The sequence below is a fragment of the Agelaius tricolor genome, unplaced genomic scaffold (genome assembly GCF_023055355.1).
Source record: "Agelaius tricolor isolate 1412-34295 unplaced genomic scaffold, bAgeTri1.0.p SCAF_8, whole genome shotgun sequence".
NCBI classification, from domain to species: Eukaryota; Metazoa; Chordata; class Aves; order Passeriformes; family Icteridae; genus Agelaius; species Agelaius tricolor.
Genome location: NW_027269268.1, coordinates 46,781,251 through 46,802,687, shown reverse-complemented (window position 1 = coordinate 46,802,687; position 21,437 = coordinate 46,781,251). Strand labels below are relative to the sequence as shown.

General features: G+C 36.8%; 1 protein-coding gene across 1 annotated transcript in view; it reads left to right on the top strand.

Annotated features, from left to right (window-relative positions):
- The window catches only part of LOC139592660 (cytosolic beta-glucosidase-like), a 31,990-nt gene that overhangs the window by 9,543 nt on the left and 1,010 nt on the right, over nucleotides 1-21,437 (top strand). The window contains exons 2-3 of the mRNA XM_071432728.1: nucleotides 12,116-12,188; nucleotides 16,307-16,534. Coding sequence (XP_071288829.1) covers nucleotides 12,116-12,188; nucleotides 16,307-16,534 — 301 coding nt within the window. The remainder of the gene's footprint in view (nucleotides 1-12,115; nucleotides 12,189-16,306; nucleotides 16,535-21,437) is intronic.

The following is a 21,437-nucleotide window of genomic DNA, read 5'->3' as shown; positions in this document are numbered from 1 at the left end:
AAAAAAAGAAAAAGCTATTATAGGTAACTGGTAATTATAGCTCACGCTTCTATTTTGCCAGTCAAACAATTTAAAAAATCAATTATAAGGCAAATTAATTGAGTAGTAAATATTTTTGCTCTTTTTTCATCAGCTAAGGTTTTTTTTCATCTGTGTTTGAGCATTAATTCATTAATTGTTTTAAACATCACTTCATCAGCAGTAAACTCAAAGCAGCTGACAGTTGTGTTTTGTTTATATATTTGATCAATACAACCAGCTGAAAACTTTCAGATCATTGATCATGTCATGTTCTGCTGAGTAATTGGCCAGCAGAGCTGGGTGTTGGGAAACTGATGACTTAGTGGTTCAAAGGTCATTCCAACTGAAGCTGGCTAAGGCAGACTTTCTTTTCTTTGTCTTACTCCTTTACAGGTGGTCTTCTGGATGATCTGTGATCTCATCTCTAATCTTCATGATACTTTTCCTCTTTTTTAAGACAGATTTTAAGACATATTGTTGTTACCTTGATCACCTTAGACTGCTGTCTGTACTGCATTATAAAAGTACTAGCAATGGTATTCCAAATAGAGAGTATAGTGACATTTATAGGGTTTTTAAATGTTTCCTTTCTGTCCTTTTCAGCTATTTATGACTGTGTCAAGCTTTCACCTTCACAGCTGAAATTTCTCAGATATGATCATTGACCAGAGGTCAGTTTTATACTAGTTCACTTATTAAGTTTAAGGGGAAAAAAAAAAAAAAATCTAGTTTTGTGATCTTAACATGTAACAGTTTGCTTTTCCTCACATGAAGGGTTGTGGATTTTTTCTTACTGAGCTTTAAGCAAGACTCATACCTGATGACTTTGAAATTTATCTTAGAGAACACTTAGTAAAGATAAAAAGTTCTTTTCAGTGCTTTTTTTACCTATCTGTTCCTATTTGATAGATTTATACAGATTGTCCAAACTGTATTTCTATTTAATTGGTATGGACCTTGTTTAGAAAGAAACAGAGCTTTAAGGAACAAGTGAAATTGTGAAATTGCCAATGTTTGGAAAGTTGAATTATTTTCTCCCCTCTTTATGTGGTTCCTGTCTCAGAATAACTACATGCAAGCATTTATCTCACTAAATGATGCAGTGACATTGCATAGGAGACAAGCAGCCAGAAGAGATTGCACCATGGTCAAGGAATCACAAAGAGACACAGTGCCTGCAGAAGTGCCTGTCTGAGCAGAACGAATGAAATCATGGGAGGTTACACATATCAAATGCTGTGAGTGGGATAATGGCATAACTCCATAGAGTTCCCTGAATTATGGTCAAATAGCCAAACAATTTTTTTTTCCCTTTTCCAGCCTTAAATAAAAATTTCCTTAATTTTCTTAGTGATGAATAAGTATGCAAACATATTATTCAAACTCTAATGATTGTTAAGAGGATAACTTTTAAAGTGCTTTAAGTGGGCAGTGACAGAGATAAGTCACAATGGAAAAGCATAGCAGTTTTTTGATGCTGTCCAATGGAAAAGCGATGGTTTTCAGATAGGTTTGTCACTTCTGTTAAAATTCTAGTCCCATAGTCAAATACTTATCTATCTTCTTAGTAGATTGTGATCACAACTCTCCTCAAAAGCAGCTATAATTATGTCTTTTATAAAATCACCTCTTTCCTTTACAGATTCACAGGAGAAATTTGAATGATAAAAAGGTAATCTTTAATGTCATTACAGTATTCCTATTTTAGTTTGTTGTGTACAGAACACATGCCTTTAATATTTCCTTCTCCACAGAAATTGAGATTCTATAGTATTGGCTTTAATAGGCAATCATTCAACTTTTAAACTTTTAAGATGAAAAGTAAATTTAGTACAGAAAACTTGCTATTGCAAAGTTATGGATGAAAAGATATATTTCAGCATCCACTCAACAGTACATGCAGGTTGCTGCAGAGAAGACCAGAGCTGAGATACATGGGTTTGGGTTTCAGGTCTTGTTTCTGACATTTTAACATTTCAGTCACAAAGCTCCCTTAATGTCAGTTTTTGAAGGAACATACGAAGTTCCAAATTCTGTTGCACATTTCAACAGACATGCTTGCCAGAACAAAACAGAATTATGTATTTGCTTTCAGTGTATACCCCAATATGAAAGACAATTAAAGCTAATAAAAAACTTCTAGCCTTCCATTTTTATAGTTATATATTGTAAAGTAAACATCTATCTGCATGTTTCCTTAGCTTTTCAGAAATGTGCTCAGTGCCAGGTAATTGTGCAGTAGATATGAGAAGGTACAGGTAGGTATGGTCCTCTGGAAAGGATATGTGCCTGATGAAAGATCTAAATGCTTCCTAATCCTGATATTGATCTTTTGTGTGGCCTTTGAGAAATCATTTCCCTTTTCATTAGGGGCTCTTTTCTCCTGTGTAGTGTCTTTTCAGGGGCAGAGAAAGATCTGTGCATGACAGCATTATAATCCATTATAATCTTTTTGCACTGAATGCTTCCAGTACTGTGGCAGTAAACAATTGGTATGAACATACTTTCTTTTTTTGAATTTTTTTCTTTCCTTTTTTAAAAATTTATTTTAAGGATTCTTTCTCTTTTGGCAATGTTATTCCCCATGTATTGTGTTTTTGTTCCATTGTTTCATCTGTGAACACCTTTCATAGATGTCCACATAAAACTGAAAACAGCATATTCAAGGGAAAAAACTGAAAAAGTTTCAACTTTGTATCACCTTTTTTTTAAAGAGAGGAAAAAATAGTGCCGAGAGAAATTAATGGCTATAAAGTATTCCAGGGTGATAAACAGGTATAGTGATAAACAGAAGTTACAATAATCACAAGATCTTCTCTTAAGAAAGTATTCCCAACTTGCTCTGTTATGCTGACATTCTCACTGAACTATTGTAGGAGAACAAAGATAGAGCTCATTTTAAACCTTCTCTTTGAATAGCAAGGGTACAGCTAAGGCACTAATCCAGCTGGATAACAATTGCAAGCTCTATAACCAATAGCACATGACACAAAGCATGATGAATGATACATATTTTGGATCTGTTCTAAGCATCAATCCAGGGCTGTATTCTGTAACTGCAGGAAAAATACCAAACCTGCAGCCTTTAGAAAACCCTTAGAAATCTTATATATAGCATGAAGACTTGGCTAATCTTGAATAGGAGAAGGAGAGTGAAATAAAAAAATCCAAATCCCTTTTGCAATACCTATTAACATCCCATGACACAGTGGAAGTTCAGCCATTTTGAAAGAAGACTGCAAAAGTACCTTTAAACATGTCAGTTGCAGTCATATGAAAAAAAAATATTTTGATGGACAAGACAAAAAATTTTGATAACATTCATGTGTTATTTCCTCCTCTTTTTATTTTATTCCAGTTCTTTTTCTTTTTTTTTTTTTTTTTTTTTTTGTGGTGAAAGTTAAGACTTGATCCAACTATCAATGACTAATGGAAAGATTTTGTTGATTTTGTAGAGCCTGTGTCCATATAGAGTCCAAAATGGAAACCTTTGTGATAGAATTTGCATTTTTTCCACCATATCCTGGGGAATTCCAGACTAAGATGTTTAAAAGGAGGGAAACAGTGAGTATGGGAAGATGAGGTCTAAAAAGAAATTACTATGAATTTTTTTTTTTCCCCTTACAGGTAAAAACTGAGATTTAGAACCAAGATATCTTGTCAGAATGCATGGCATATTTTTTTTTCAAAAAGATACCAAGGATGCCAAGAAGAAGGGGAAAAATAAAAAATAGGATGTTTTGGGTTCAGCACAGGATAACCAATATGTGCTGCTTAAGACACTCATCTGGTTATTGAGAAATGCATATTCTAACCTGTCTCAGGCAAAACAAGAACCAGACCCTTGCAAAAAATTCCTTTAAGACACCTAATAACCATTGCATCTATTCTTCATTGTTTCAGGCCACAGGTCTGGCTGCCTTTTTCTTTTCAGTCTCAAATTTATATGAGTGGTATGGATCAGAGGCATCTAAAGCATGAAATTACTGCTGAAAGGAAACAAGATAGTTTAGCACTCTAGGCACTGACTGAGGAGTGAATAAAAACTGGGACACCAATGACACATTCTTGTCAGCTTACCTCTCTTGCCATATCTATTAAGCTTCCATAAATTTGGACCCACTGTAAGCCTTGGAGAAGAAATACACATTATATAAGCTCAGTGGACAACTTGTTAATGTTTGGTTGTGTAATCTGCCAAAGATTCTGTCTGCTTTGAGAATGCTTCAGCCCCCATCATCTTTTCATTAACTGGATTGGACTGCTCCTACAGAGCTGGAGCAGGCTCCATAGAATTTGGAGGCCCAACAAAAGTTCCCCCGTTATTCTCCTGCTACTGCCAAAGGCTGTGTTTAAAAAAAATCCAAAAGACAAACCAAAACAAAACTGAGGCTAAGATCATGAATACAGGCCAGAAACAGAGTATAAAATAATTGGTAATCAGTAGAGCACAGTCTGCTGGAGAACTTGGAACTCAACATAAAGTTACTCACTCTTTGGCAAGGAAACAAATAACTGCAACCACCGGCAAGGTCCACATCAGAGGTAACAGCTTTCTATTGCTACAACTTCTTGCCTTGGCTCAGACTGAGAGGAGAGTGATGTGGGTAGCAGCACCACCATTGGACAGATTTTAAATACATTTAATAAGCTGCTATATGTATTCTGCTAAATAGTGGTTATTCACAACATCTGCTTTTCAAAAGCTAGAAAATAAAAGGTTGCCTTTGTTCCCCTGCCCCAATCTATGCCATAGATCATGATGTAGTCTTTTAATTACCTAAACACAATTTTTTCTACATATTTCCATGGGAATGTGAGGAACCAGAAACATTTCTAAGAGCTCAGTATGGATGTGTGCCAAATATTCACATCCTCAGAGCTCTCTAACTGTTGCCTCCTATGGGATATTGATCACTCAGCAGCCAAAAACTTCCATACAACAACCACTATTAGTTCTATTCACCAGTTTAGTCTGAAGGGCAGTCGAGAGAATCAAAGGAGCTTGATCTAGAAATAAACTTGCTTACCCATAAACTCCACTTTTTTGTTGTCTGATTATAAAATTCTGGAGTATTTTGTCAGAAGGGGAAAAATCTGTTTGATTTCATCTACTATGTCATAGTCCAGTTTACTCTGTGCCAAGCTAAACACATAAAGAGCTTGAATTGAATGAGACACTGTATTTATCCATGTGATTTCTTTATTAAGAAAACCACTTTTGTGATAGTAAAAAAGTCAGTGCTGCCTCATGATGCCTACTATATCCTTTAATATTTTTTTTAAATTTATGTGTTGGAATCAAGAAATAGAAAGCTATGTTAAACAGTTGTGTTGATTTTTTTTTAATTTTATTCTATTAGATTAGCTTCAGAGTCAGGTACATATTTTGTGGTATTTCCAGAATAGCACAGTCCTGAGATATCACTGCACATCTGTAATACTGTTTGGAAGTCTATATAAATATGTGTGTGTATGTATGCATAAAACTCAAGTTGTTTGAAAAATAACCCATGTTTACTGAATTTCAAATAGGTATTTGAATTAATTTGTCAAATTAAAGTACTGTTGTACATCTCCTTTTCCAGGTGCAAGCAAAATAGTGCTCACTACTATTTTGCAGGATGAAAAGGAGTACAATGGATAGTATTTCTTGCAAAAGGAAAAAATATTTACAGGATAATGGGGTAGCACAAATCTTTTGGAAAGTAATATCAACTACTGTCTCTCATAGTGTGCTGCCATTTAATAGTAGATGGCTCTATATTGCTGATACAGGGAAGTGAATTTTATGTAAATGCACTAATATAATGGGATTTCTTAATCCTGACTGGTGGAAGAAGCTTTTCAAGCATATTTGCTAAAGTCATAGTCAATGTCATTAGTCATAGTCAGTGACTTGAGAAACAGAATTTCTGGAAGAAAAAGAAAATGAAAGATACAGTTTCAGTGCTGTATAAACTAGTTGCCCTATTTCAAGCTAACTCTGAAAACAAATAGTGGGATTCAGCAGGACTTTATGCATATTATAAATGTTGAAATAATTTTGTTTTATCAATATATCCCCAATATAAAATTGGTCTGGGCAGAATCTTTTCCTGGTTTGTTCTATGATGGTGTTAAAATAACTAAAAAGTATAAAAAACCCCCAAAGCAAATTAAAAAATACCCCCACCACAACCCAAACCTTGAAAGGAAAAAATATACAGTAAAAATTGTTACAAAATTTTACGTTATTAGGGCTTTGGTGAGAAAATGTGCATATAAATGAAAAAAAAAAGGTTTTTGTGATAATTCAGTTTTAAAAACAAGTTTATCTGATGGTGTTGATTTTTGCTTTTTTGTGGTCTCATGGATGTTGCTTGAAGCATTTCCCTTAGTTACTAGTGTGTGTAATGTCTGCTTCAAGTCATACTTTCTGGTGCCTGGTACCTGCACCAGCTTTTCAGGCTTTCCACCGTGTTGCAGCACCGATATTTATTCAGCCACATATTCTCACCAGTGTCAGTTTTCTTTCAAATTTGTTTGGCTCTGGTTAGTGATCTCCACAGACATTGTGCCTGTAAGTATTCAAACATCTCAGCAATGTTTTCACCCCCTGCCGTGTGATGTCAGCACACATCTTGTTGATGGCATGTGGGGTCAGAAGAAATTAAAAACATTCCTGTGCTAGGAAATATGTGAGTTGTGAATGTTAGAATGGGAGAATAATATAGACATCATATATATAATCTTTCAGCCATAAAAACCAAGTAACATGAACAAGTTTCTAAGGGTAAATATGATTTACCTGGTAAGAAGGGAGACATTTCAGAAACAGCAAAACAAAAACATTTTCAAATCAGCTATATTTGACTTCTTGTTTTAGGCACTTAAATTATGTTCCAGAGGATAAGTTACTGGGATTTCAGAGTGTACCTAGTGTAAAAAATGAGGCATACTGATTTTAAAGCAGAACTAAGTAAGTATGTCCAGTGAAGAGTCTATGTACATGATTTTGAAGATTTAGCTGTGTAGCAAAATAGACTACAGATTCATGGCATAAACAGGGAAATTGTGCCACTTTCAAACATATGTAAGACCTTGCCTTCTATTTTAAAAATGTCAACAAGTTTAGCTAAAATCATTCAGAGGTCTCTTTATAAGCAGTTGCAGCCAAAGTGATAAGTTGCAGTGGATATTTTCCAGTGAAATCATTTTAAGCATGTTTGCCAATAGGTAGCTCTGGAAACATCTTGAAACTCTCAGTTTCTGGAAAATTTAAGCATCTCTCCCTGAAACACCAGTGAAAGGGTGCTGCTCAGAGTGCATTCAACAAGGGGCCTGAGGGCCTGCCTATACTTCTGGTATTTTTTGTGTTGTTTTTCATATATCTATCTCTTCCTTTTTTTTAATGCTGATATTTTTGCATGATGGCTCATTGTTTTTAAGCTTGTTCACCTAAAAGATGAGTGATCCAGAAGTATGGAACAGCAGGACTTGCCAAGATATAAATGAATAGAGCATGGCTTTACATGAAAGGGCTTTTGCCAGGTTTTCTACTGAAGTGTGCAAATTTAAAGCTGTGGATCAATGCCCTGCTCTGCGCACCCAGTGTTGTGTCACAATGCAGTGACAGTGACAAACTCCTGGGCAGACAAGCCCACTTTAAAATACTGTAGGGAGGCACTCAGCAATAAAGAACAATTGCCTTCAACATCCAAGAACTATCAAGGACTTCTGAAGACTGATGACCAATATGGAATATCACTTTACAAACTTACTATACATCCTAATGCTGTTGCTGTGCTGAATTGCTGAGACTTTTTCTGGTTCAGGGAGTGATGTAACACTAGTTTGGCCCTCCACTATAGTTTGTGTAGAGTCATTCCCAGCAAGATTAATTTGTGTGAGCTCCCCAAATGCAGCTAACTTGCTCACAACTAGCTTTAGGTCTCCAAGATATTGTGCCCATATATCTGGTGTTGGAAAGCTCATAGCAGCTGGCAATCCGTTGGCAGTTTCCTCAGGAATATAAAAAAATTCAAGCTTCATGATTCAATTACCAGAAGCAGTGGGAGAATATTTTATTTCTTCAGTCTTGGGCTTTTTTATGTTTTTTAGCCAGTGGCTCACTGTTATGTCATTCACTTTATGAAGGACAACACTGTTATATGAATGGCTTATTTTTAAGTTATCTTCCAGGAAAAGGTTCCATAGCTGTAAAATCACTAACCATCTGACTGATTGTCTGTTTTTCCAGTGCCCATGCTGTACACAGAAGAGAACTGATGGTTGTAGAGCTGCTTTAAGATGAGTCATTATTTGTTTACTTATTCTTTAATAGTTTTGCCCAAATTTCACAGTTTATATCTACTGCTCAGTTGCAGATTCCTGCCTAGTTTTCCTGATGTTCTTAATTTTAAATCTCTTCCAGCATTACAGCTCTCCAGATTTTTACCTGTTACCATCTGTTGATTTTTTACCAAAATATTATTCATCTGTTTTCTAAATGGAATCTCATTGCAATATTCTGCTGGTGTTTCTAATCTTCCCAAGAACCCTTGAATTATTTCTCTATTTTCAGCAGTGTGCTCAGCTCCTCCTAGTTTAATAGATCTGCAGATTTCATTAATGTACCATTTACTCCCTCTTCCAGCTCATTATTGAAGCTATTAAATGTGATCAGAAGTAATACTAATCTTTGTGTACTGCACTAAATGCCTCCCTTCAAAGTTATTGTTTATCATTACCCTTCATTGTTTGTCATCACCCTTCATTTCAGTCAACATGATAGTTCATTTCCAATTTGATTTAAGTTTGGGAACAGAATTTTGACACACTGGTGATGGGAGAAGAAAGGCTAATCAACAATCCAGGAGAGGTTCTAATTAAGGCTGAATTTGAAGAATCAGAGTTATGAGTTCTCTACTGCAGCCACAGTGTAAGACAGTATGGGGTCTCCATAACTTAACTGAGAACACCTTGCTAAAGCCCAGTGCTAAAATACCTTAAAGAATACAGTATATGGTGAAAAGTCAGACATATGACAGTATATCTTCTGCTCTCTATTCATTAATTTTGTATTACTATTTAAAAAATCAAGATTGTCTGGCAGACTTCAAAGTGTTTTAGTAAATTTGTTTCTCAATAGCTGCTCTATTATGTTGCCAGAGAGAGAAGCTAAATTTATGAGTAGCAATTACAAAGAGAACCCACAGAAGATATGAACTTCTGTCTTTGGCTGTTTCAGAGACATGGAGTCTTACTTCCAAAGAAGGTATATCTTTCTACTGGTCCATGCATGGTGTAAAATTTCAGGAACAAGATTTTAATTTTCACCATCCCTTCAAAATTTAATTTCTAAACTCCATAGTAAATACGATTAATAATAGGAATAGGATATTTATAATAGGAAACACCATTCAGTCAGGAAAATCTTTTGACAAGATGCAATTCTTCTGATAATAATTAACCCTACATGAATTGAAGTCCAACACCAAAATCTATTCTTTCACCTTTGTAAAATATCTCACATTTTGTTAAGTTAGTAGCTAACCTGTATTATCAGGGCTGATTGCCCCTGCTTTTTATTGATTTGACAAAGATATCTTTGTCCAAATACATTTGGATGCTGTTTGTTTTTTCTTATGCATACTTGCCTTGAGCTCATTTGGTTACATCTGGGCCAGTGCAAATGTAAAGGCCTTAAATATAGTCTGGGAAATATTGCCTCTAGATAGAGTTTAAGAGTTCTCTTTAAGTTTTATATAGGTATATGGATTGAAAAAAAGTATGGGACAGTGAAATAGTGAAATTTACACTGGGGCCAGATTATTTGTTAGATATAGGGAAAATTTTGTTAGATATAGGGAAAATAGCAGGCACATACTGCAGGAAAAATTATCAGAGTAAGAAGGTGAGTGCATCCTTGAAGCCATGCAGAGGGCCTAAGGAAGACGTAATTTTATGCCACACCACTGCAGTAAGGAGTGGCTTATGAATTCAGAAATACAACCAGAAGTGGGATCACAAATGTAGAATCTGGGTTGCCAGAAATGTTTCATCTTAGTTGCTATCAGTGCAGCTTCTCTGAATTTTAGAAGCCCTGCATCTTTCAGAATCTGCCTACTTACCTGACATAAGCTGGTATCTCATTACTGTGAATCTGTCTTAACCTCTGAGGCAAATTTTGTTCACTCTCCCCCAGACTGCTTATGGAATATTTTTCTCCTACTCAATCTCTCTCAAAACCCATCTCTGTTGATTCCTGATAGGGAATCAGCAGGGACACTTTTTAGCCTTGTTTTTATGCTTAAGCCTTTTTAGAAAACTTTTTATTGGATTTTTATTGTTAATCCTGTCTGCCCCTCTCCCCCTATTATTGAGTTACATTTTTATTATATCTCCTGTGAAATTGAATTGTGTTATTCTCAGGGAAAAATTTAATGTTACTTACATTTTCAAAGGTGCCTACCAGTAACATTTAATGATGTAAAAAATAAGCATTATTACTCTGGTCCATTAATACTTATTAATCATAATTTAAGGTGGCCCTGGTGAGTTTTACTGGTAACTGTCCTTATCTTGCAGATGAAAGCCTGAATATTCAGCATCAACAAGAGAACACTGATTAGTTCATTTTATCAGGTTTTGATCACCTGTGTAATACACATGAAGGATATGTATTTTTGCCTAGACTATGTGTCAGCATGTGTTTTGGGAACAAATTAGTATGTTGTGCCTCATTTCCCCTTTGTTCCTTTGTATTCAAGGGGCTTTTACCTTTCCTATGAAAGACACTTGAGGAAATATATGCCTACTGTGAAAGCCCAAATTATTTTGCATTGCATCTGCACTGTCTGGTTCTGCAATACTCATTTTGGAATTAAATCAGCTTCCCTGTGTCTCTACAAAGGAATTTATTTTTTTTCTAAGAAGCTGATTCTTTTATTGTGTGCATTCTTGGCAAAAGTATGTGCATTGACTGTCTTAGTGGCTTTCCTATGCATAGTAAGGGTTCTTATTTTCATTATCAGAGGAAATGTGAGTTACTTGTGTAATGCTTTGCAGAAGCAGGTCCTCACCTAGAAAGATCTCAGTCAAGAGAGTTAAGTGGAGTAAAGAAGAAGAATGGCAGTGATATATTACAGCAGTCCAATATGTGCCCATACTGACCTTGGCAAAAGTAGTGTGGGTGTAGTGTCACAAAAAATGGGGGAAAAGCACCAGTAAGTTAAAAAAAATAAAAAAAATTAAAAATTGCAGTAGTGCCATCTAGTGTGCCAGGTGTTGCAGTTTCCTGGAGAGGGACAGTAAACTACTTTCAACCCATCCCACTTGTTACCTGACTCTCCTCCTGCTGCTGCTCCCTTTTCAGTCTGCTGACAGGAGAGCAGTAACAACATTGACAGAAGGTAGAGGAAGAGACCTGAGGGCTGTTTTGCAGATGCTGATTCTGGCACACATGCCATAAGGTTGTCATTGCTGCTCTAAAAAAATGAGCATCCACGGGGTTTTAAAGAAGGAGAAAGATAGCTGTTCTGTCTCTTCTCCCATACAAATCTTGCTCATCTACTCATTGGTTTCCATTGCAAAACATGTAATGGCTAAAATATCCTTTTTCAGCTACTGCAGGCACATTTTTTTGGTGTTGGAAGAGAAAAAAAAATTTGATGCGAGAAAAGAAGAGGGACTGCTGGTTTTGACACTTACTGGTGGAAATTATTTTTTGCCTGATGGCTAAAGGACTTATATTGAATAGAGGGTCCACAAAGTATGGGTAGGTGAGAGGCAAGTGAAGGGAAAGAGGGATCTGCTTTGCATATTAATTCTTTGTATTAGGAGGAGCCTTTTTACCGTGACCACCCTAGTCTTTCCACTGCTGCCTTTTCCACTTTTACTGGTAGCTGAACCTCTCCACTTTAATCCCAAGATATGCAAAGTGCATGTCTTACCCTTCAGTGTGTGAAGCTGCACAGGGTTTATTTTTGTCTTCCATATAGGATCTGCTTGTAAAAAGTGGAAGACTGATCAAGCCAGGGAGTGTTGTCTGCAAATGAAACCAACATCTCCACAGCACATATAATGCTGTGTATTCACCTGTCCTCTGCAGACAGTGCTGGAGGATATTGCTTTTCCAGTTGGATTTGCTTGGGGTGCAGCTACAGCAGCATATCAAATTGAAGGTGTCAAATTTTAGTTATCAAAGTGTTAAAGAAGTTTTAAGTGAACAAAAAGCCTGGACCCAGGAAGGAGAGTGTTTGATCTTTGCCTTGTTATGTAGACACTACTTCTGATGCAAATCCATGTAGCACTTCTGTTCAAACACTTCTGACTTGAGGAGTAAGAAGAAGGTAGAAGACGTTTCAAATCTGAGAAACATAGCTAGGTAATAGAAATGGAGCTAGTTATTGGGGGGAGAGGGGTGAGGAGAGGAGGAAGCAGTCACGAGTAATTTTTTCATCTACTTATTGGGTATATTGTTTCTGTAGAGCTAGTTCAAGTAGATTGCTCTTGGCTATTTTGAAACTGGGTGGGAGAACTGCCTCATCAGACATCAGTACTCACAAGAAGCCTTCAGTTAGAAATTCTTCTCCAAAGATTATGAAAAACAATGAACTGAGAGGTTAACAGTTGGACTTGTGGGGGATGTCCCCCAGGGACATGTGTCATGATCCCAGCTGAATAGAGGGACTGATGAAGGGATTTGCCCAGCACAATATGAAAATATGTTGCAGATTAGGAAATGTAAACACGTAAACACAGAGACACCTGCAGCCATAACCCCTCCAAACTTTATCCCTTCATTAATCTGTCTTTATAAACCTTCAAAATACATACAGACCTGATTTTCTCATATTATACCCTGCAGCATACAGACACTTAACTCCCATTGATTTCAGTACCTAAATGGGAGTTGTAGATCCTAAATTGTCTTTGAGGATGTAGCCTTTAGTTCTTGGTTATTGCTGAAATTGAGAGTACTTGCCCATGCTCAGTACCTTTTAACGAGCTCAGTTCACCTAATAGACTGCACAGCTCGCAGTTCCCAGGGAATCAATATTCTGGGCCAGATTCTAACTCGAGTCCTGCAATGCACATAGCTCTTCTAACTAATTTTTAAAATGTGAATTGTGTGTGCATTATAATTTCCTGCCTTTTGAGTGGCTAGATGTGCAACTTTAATGTTCTCTTAATGTATTTTTAATGAACTTTCTTAAGGCTTCTGAGTGGGGAAAACATAAAAAAAAAATCTATAATATGGTCTAGACACTACTCAAATGACCCTTTTCCTGCAGAAGTAAGAAACTCAACAGGGAATTCCTTCTCCTGAAAGCTTCAGAGGCTGTGCAGCTTCCGACTTAGAGACAGAATGATTGAAGCAATAGTTCTTGTAGAGTCCAAACTCAGTTGCTGTGCATCTCACAAGATACACAGTGGAAGAGGCACGAGCTGACAGGCTACTTTATTTTTTACTGTCAGCTATGTATTTATGCACAGCACAACCTTCTCCACTCTGTATATTTCAAAGCGCTAAAAAATCATACCAATTGTACTCTGCATGCTCAAAGTGCAGATTTCAAAGGTTCATGACTCAGTCAAATCAAAATCAATTTGCACCAGAACATTCAAAAGCACTTCTTCTTACTGAGGGCCATTTCTATGCTAAATTCTAACTCTCTGCTTGATTTTTTTTTTCTTGAGGAAAAGTTGCAAAAAAATTCTTGTAATGGTAAAAGTGGTTTTTTTCACCTCTTTCATATGCCAAATAATGGAACTGCATTAATTCAAACAGAATTACACTTTTTCATCAGAGACCAGGTCAAGAAATTTTCACTCCCAAAGGTTAAAGGACAGCTGAGTTAGAGGAAAAGTGTACTTGGAAAAGTACATGAAAACTTATATACTCTTATCAATAATATTCCTGCTTTAGGAGCTTCACAAGTTGGAAAAGCATTGCATTTCTTTCTGTTGTAATAATTGCAGAGTATGGAAACATGTATCATAATAATTTAGATTATTCATTTGATGGCATGTCACGTGCTGATTTGGTATCCAATTCACACATTTTGAGTGTAAAATCAGTTCCTCATCACTGTTCTTTCCTGGCCCCAAAGCTCACTAAAACTCCAGTTATTGCCTACACTATGGAGTGCTGTGTGGCATGGAAGTTTCTGAGCAAGCTCAGAGGCGCAAGCTTGGTTCCTTGAAGCGGAGGAGCAGAGCTCTCTGCAGACTAATTGTGGCTCAGCAGGATGTGCTAGTGTATCTAGAGCTTTCTGTTGCCTCGGCTGGATTCCTTCCTACACTCCATCAGGTGGCTCAGACGCACGATGCTGTACAGAGAAGTCTCTCTGAACAGTGTCAGGAATGCTTGAAGGTGGGTCTGTTTGCTCCAGCCCCATCAGGGCTTTGCAGTGGCTAATGACCACTGGGGTAGTACTGTTAGTCTCTGCTAAAAATCAAATGCTTCTTCTCCTCCTACCCACTGCCTTTGCTGGAGGAAGGCAGACAAAAAAGAGGGATCATTCAGCCTCTGCTCTGGATGATGATTCTTAACTGAAGGTGTGTTAACTGCCTGTTATGGCACCTGTTTCTGCCCTTCACTCCAGCCCTACTGAAAAAAGAGCACTATCAAATCAATATGGTGCAGGAAGCCTGCTCTTAAAGGCTTCAAAACTCTAGGTACCATCAAAGAATTACTGTTATTTGTTATTTCCTGCACTTCTCTCAGATGACTATTTATTTCAGCAGGCATGTTTGAAATTTGAAGCAGGATATAGAAAACTAGCAGTATTGTGTTTTTCTGAGGAGCATACAGAGCACCAAGTCTATAATAAAATCTGAGATTAAGAAAAACTCAAATTGTCTGGATCTAAAATTTGACCTACTCTGAAGGTTGTCCCATGTAAAATTTAATTTACTGACCAACCAAATGTAGATGTATGGGTGTTCGTGTGCTGCAATAAAATTCTGTAAAGACCATGAAATGTGACAATGATCTCCAAAAAGCTAGGTTATGGAAGTGATATTACAGATTTTAGTAAAGCTTTAAATTAAGTGTCTTCAATATGCTTAACCTTGCATTAAACTTAGATTTAATAAGACAGATGTATATTAAGTACTGAATATACTTAAGGGAGCAATCTTGCATTGGCAGGGGATGGACTCAATGACCTCCTAATAGTTCTTCTCCATCTCTAATTTCTATGCTACTAATTGATTATTAAAACACTTTTATTGAGGATTGATATGTAGCTATTATATAGTTATTAATCTTATAACCCAACTGATATTTAATTTATACATAATTTTAACACACAATGTCATTTTAGTTTTTAAAGAATAACCCTGGAACAGTGCATTCACTGGGACTCTGAAAAATCTTGGTGGCAAATGAGGTTGGCCATTTTGAGGTTAATTGCAATTTAATGATTAAATCACACTTTACAGGGGTTTACAGTGGAAACTAAGTTTACAGATCTCTCCACAAAAAAAAAAGTAATGTTTGCCTCAATTACAGCATGGCTCAGGAAACTTCTAATGAAGAGAGGTGCATTTATTCAAATTAAATATTATATGTTGTTAGATCTCAGACAACAGCTAAACTTTGAATATTTTAATGGTAATCTGTGTATCTCAATTTTAGAATTGTGAAGAAATATCCTAAAACTCTGAAACTTTGGGGAAAATGGTGCAGTGCTTTTGAACATTCGAAATTAATTTCTGTGAATGTCTGGCTAAACAAAAAGCTGAAGTTTTTTAGAGCTGTGTTATTAATTCAGCTTGTCTATGCCTAGGGCCATGGCTCATAATGGCATTCCTTTCTTTTTAACAAACTGTCAAGATTTTCAAAGGACATCCTGAAAGCCATAAGTGCCTATTTGTTGGATGTATTTCTCATACCCTAAAGGCTTTCTTTGATATGGACTGATCTTTTACATTTATGGATGGAAGTTGCATTAGAAAATGCCCTTTGTGAAAACCTGTAATATCTCAAGAGTGGAAAACATCTGATTTTTGGCTAAGGAAGTATGAAGAGTGTTAGAAGTCTGAATGTTTTTTTAAAACATAATTTTCAAATAATTAGCAGCAAGTAAAAATATGAATAAATGCAAAACCTAATGCAAATGTATATTAATGCTTGAAAGTTCCCAGTTACTTTAAATAATATAAGGAGTGGGTAGAGAATACGTCTCAATTTGCCCATGGGATTTGCACCTACTTTGTGATAAATTATTTACTTGCAACATATGTCTTTTGGTGTCAAAAGTGTAATGACCAAGTTTTGTTTTTCAAGCAGAAGGCTGGAATGCAGATGGAAAGGGCCCTAATGTCTGGGACATATTCACTCATCAGGGAGGAGATCGAGTTTTCAAGAACCAGACTGGTGATGTAGCTTGTGGCAGCTACACTCTGTGGGAGGAAGATTTGAAATGTATCAAACAGCTTGGATTGACTCATTATTGCTTTTCTCTTTCCTGGTCACGTCTGTTACCTGATGGGACGACAGGTTTCATCAACCAGAAAGGCAATTGTTTCTTAAAAATAGAAGGTTGCAGCTTTAATTCAAGGTTATTGCTGCAGTCTGGCATAATTAATCCAGTATGCTATTCTGCAGTGTAGCTTTGAAATTGCAACTTTTTTCAGAGTAATTATAGGATGATTTTTTATAGGTTTGCAACAACTTACTAATTAATATTCTAGATCCCCTCGGATAGCACAATCTTTTGGGATAGGATTATTATTATGTTTCCTATGTATCTTTTTGCTTACTCCAGTTTTTTTAATTGTAGCTCTAAATCATTTTGCTTCATCAGAATGTTTATACTTACTGGGATCCTAGCCATGAGAATATTTTTGGATGGCTTACAATAGACAAGTTATCTCATTTGGCAAGTGCATTTAGATAGCTTATCAGTATACTCCAATGTGCTGAACTTCACATTGACTATTTTGCATTAAGGGACATACTTTTCCCAGACATTTTTCTTTAGCATATTAGAGAGGATTCTTCAGACTGATAGGAAGTATGCTTAATTCTCTGGCAAACAGAAGCTCTGAAAAGATGAGTTTTCACATGAGTCTCAGCAGGCAGTGTGTAAAGGGATACAGCACATAAATAAACTGGTCAGATTGCTAGAAGTCAGATATAAAATTTGTTTCACTTCTCCTTAATTTATTTTAATTCCATCGGTGTGGACTGGGAGACAGCTTAAGGTCACTTGCTAGGAAAAGACAGGAAAGGGCAGTTGTGCCTGCAAAACAGAGGGAATGGAAAAAAGAAGGAATAAAGAGCATTGTGAAGAATAAAAGCAACTGAAGCTGAACCAGAAACAATGGGAGAATCAAACAAGCTGGCTGAGATTTCTTGTATGCTGGGAGGATAATATTCCATAGAGGAAAAAAAGAAAAGTATATTTGAATGAACTTCTGAATCTCAATTCTGCTTCCTACTCCTCTGCATCTTGGTTCAACCAAGAAGATATATATCTTTATACTTCTAGGGCAGTATTTGCCTTGGCAATTACTTTCTTCTGGTTTGGAGACTGCAAAGATGGAAGGCTACAAAGGATAGGACTTCTTAGAAAATACTCTTCAGGTTATCCTTATGTGTGCTAGGGTGGTACCAGCAGAAGCAATCTTTTTCTGCAGAATTTTGGTCATGTAGAGCTTGGCTGTTCAGTAGCCAGCAGTCTGTCCTCTGCATCCTGCAGATCAAGGTTTTCACCAGAGAGTGGAGGAGCCTTTGTTTCAAGATTTCAGAAAAGAGGGGCTGGTAAATCTGCTGTAAACAGACCAACCAGCTATTTTTCCCTGCAGAGCATGCCAGATACATGTGCCAGTATCCCAGAGAGGCTTGAATTGAAGCTTTTTCTTTGCCACCAAAATTTACAATACATGGCCCACTTTCACTGGCACAGCTTGTCTTTCCCTCAGAATGCTTTTTGTGGTGTGTTGAATTTAAATTTGGCTGAGTAGTTGTGGTTTCTTTCCTGTACTGATATTCCTTCAGCTGGGGCTGCAGGCACTGTAAAACCTCAGCAAGCTGCCTACTGAATGGGCTTTGTTATTTAGTTGTCAGAATGGGAGATAGCAAGCAGACATTCTGAATGCAGTTGGTAAGGAAAGCTAACATTTTGACAAAACTCAGCTGTAATTTCAGAAAATGTTCACTTGATCCCCAGTATAAGCAGTTGCCTGATTAATATTATGAACTTTACATTTAACGAAAGGGCATTGGCAGAACTCCAAGTAGGCCAACTTTCATTAGGCAGGAGTTCACTTCTCCTGTGCAGTGATCTGTTGAAGCAATTGTAACTGCATAGCATGGAAAGGCCATCATCTTCTATATAAACATTTTTGCAAAGAGCATGTGAAGAATTAGAAAGCTTAAAGCAATGTCCTTTCAAATAAAATCATTCACACCAACTGATTCACTACCAATTTCACACCTAAGATGTAGGACATTTGAAAACCTTTAAAACCATTCTGTTTCTGACTTGGTGGAGGTAGGGTCTTTTAAAGCATAGGTGTTGTAGATGTATTGTTCCTAAGATGTGTCAGGCTTTAGCTTAAAGCTTACACCCAGTTTTTAAAGTATTTTTGTACAATTATTTTTACCCCAGAAAGTGCCCTGAGAAGAACAAGTGAGCTGCTAAACATTAGGTGTCAGTGCAGAAGAAGACAGAAGTTTTAGGCAAGGGGATATTGAGTCTGTGAGAATTTGATGTTATGTCTCCCTTCAGCATGAAGGTAGGGAATCAGAATGGGGAGAGAAGATGATAGAAAGGAGAAAAGGACAATCCTTCACTCTCTACTGACAAACTGCTCCTTAATATCTGTAACCCCAAAATTTTGGGTTTTCTCCACAAAAACCTTATATACACACTTCCTCAGAAGAATGTTTTCTTCTGTATTTCTGCTTCTACCTGACTCACAGATACATCCAGACAAACTAAGTCAGCCTACTCTGGAAGGTATGAGACAACCTGGAAATTTGACTTGACATTCACATTTTTCAGGCACGCAGTCCTATTTCTCTTCCTTTTCTAACAAAAGGCATAAATCTTTTCCAATATAGGTGTTTAATTGAGATGTAAAAAATAAATTATAGCTGGTTGCACTTTGATGTTATAAATGGTACTGTATAGTTCATAATCTGAAAATTAGGATGAGAAATGCTAGTGTCTTCTATGTAGGGGCTGAATATGAGAGGACAGGATCCTGTAGCAGCAAAGGAGCTCTTTTTTCCCAGTTTAAGCTTATGTAGTAAACCTTGTGGTCTCATCAGCAGAGAGCTAATACACACCCAGTCCCTCTGAAGACAAATAGAAGCCCATTCAAAAGTTGGAGAATCAACCTGTATTTGCTGCTAATTGCTATTGCAAAATGCAAGAATTTGCTTTTCAAAATTTAAGTTCTAGTATATTCCTTTCTCTTTTGCATAGGTGCATCCTCAGGCACAGGCACATATCTCCTCTGAATTTAATGAGTTTTTCTGGTGCTGCATTGCAAGGAAAAGCAAACTACATGTGAGATTTATTGTGAATTACTTTGTAAACAATCTTATTGAGTCTTGCTGTGCTAAGGGATGTGTATACACCTGTTTGTTTAGAAGAAGTCACTGTCTAAATCAGGGGTTCATAATTGATTGCTGCAGTAAATGTTGTCTTAAAAAAGCTATTTGGCAGGAATCCCTAAGATCAGTCATTTGAAGTTGGGTTAAGTTGAAGTCTAATTCTGTCCTTTTAAGAAGAAGATAGTATGGCATTCTGTGTTGGCATTTTCAAACATCAATACACAGTAAGCTGAAGCTGAAAATACCAAGGAATATACAATAGAAGTATGAACAAATTTCCTGCTTTGGATTAAATAAAATCTGTGGTTCGGGAACTGTTAAGAATAATGATCTAAGCCATACATAACCTCCTAAGCATACCTTTTATTAACCTTTGCAATTTAATCTTCCTCCTCCTACTTTTTGCTGTGTTTTCTACTTTTGTAGACATTTCCCAGTTCTATGTTTCAATGTAGCAAGGCCTTGGGATAGATATTTCACAAGCATCTATGTGTTATTAAGGATATGTGGTAGTCTAAAACCCACAATAAATTTATGAAATTTAGGTTTCTGAGGTTATTAAACATTTTGGTATATTTAGCCCAAGTCTCTGAAGCAAAGACTGCCTGATTTCTACATTCCATCAGCATGAGAGAGACCTATTCCTGTCTGGAGCCTCTTAGCTTAACAAATAATAATTCAAGGCCACTGTTGGCCTTTTCCAATTACTGCGGTAAACCAGATAGTTCAAGTAAAAGAGCAAGCTAATTGATACTCTTTGAACCAGAGCTTATGATGTGTATTTCAATATCTAGTGTTTTCAGAAGGTTTAAAAGCAATACAGTTGTGTTTGCATGTAAGCAAAATTAAAAATGCCTATTTGAGAGCTTAAAGTATCCTGATATTTAAACTTACAATGACCTCTCAGCAGTGTAAAAGTCGTCCTTTAGGAAACCTATTCATGTCAGCCACTGCTAAATCTGTACAGCAGGTGAATTCCTTTTAAGCCTCTAGAAATACATCACCAGTACTGGCCAGCTTTAACAACACATCCAGGAAATTAAAGTTGATCTCTGTCTTAGCAAGAGGGGACAAGAAAGGTTAGAAGTCATGAGCTTTTAGAGAGGTGAGCTAATTCCTTCTTGCAGTCAGAAGGACTGAGCAGTCTGCAGCAGTGGCAGTGTAAAGAGTGAGAGATGCTTTCTCAGATAGGCTATTGTCCAGCCATTCAGGCTGGTGGCTAAAGAGACCAGTGCCTCAAACTCCATCTAAAAGCTCGTAGAACCCGATGAAAAGCCTTAAATATAATATAGATCTAATGAGTGAAATGTTGAACTCACACCATTGCAAAATGTTGAATACGGTGACAGTATCTTTGTCCTGATGCTGGCACAGTGATGGAGAATGGAACATTCTGGAGGAAACAGCTAATCCAGCTAACAAAGTTCAAAACATATAAGATCAGCTTAGTTACCTTGCTGAGTGTGGCACTGAAGTTTTTAAAAGACAGTTCTCAAGGAGAAAAATGATTTCATTAGAACAAATCTACCTGGGAAGGCTCTCAAGCATCAGGCTTCTTCCAACACACTTGTATCTTGCACATGCAGTCAGGCTGCCATTCAGGCATTTAAATGAAAGGATTATATTTTCATGTGACCAGCACCCATCAGAATTATGTTTTTTCCTGGGGAGTTGCTGTCCACTGATCTATTTTGAAAATTTGCGTCCTCATTTCATGTGCCTGGTTGGAAGATTTTGTGTGCTGAGCATTTTTGCCAACTCTAGGGTCTTGTAACAGTAGTCAGCATGCACTTGAGAGAAAATATTTGCATCTCATAATAGAGAAAATGTGCAGTGAGGTTGCTTCAAGTGT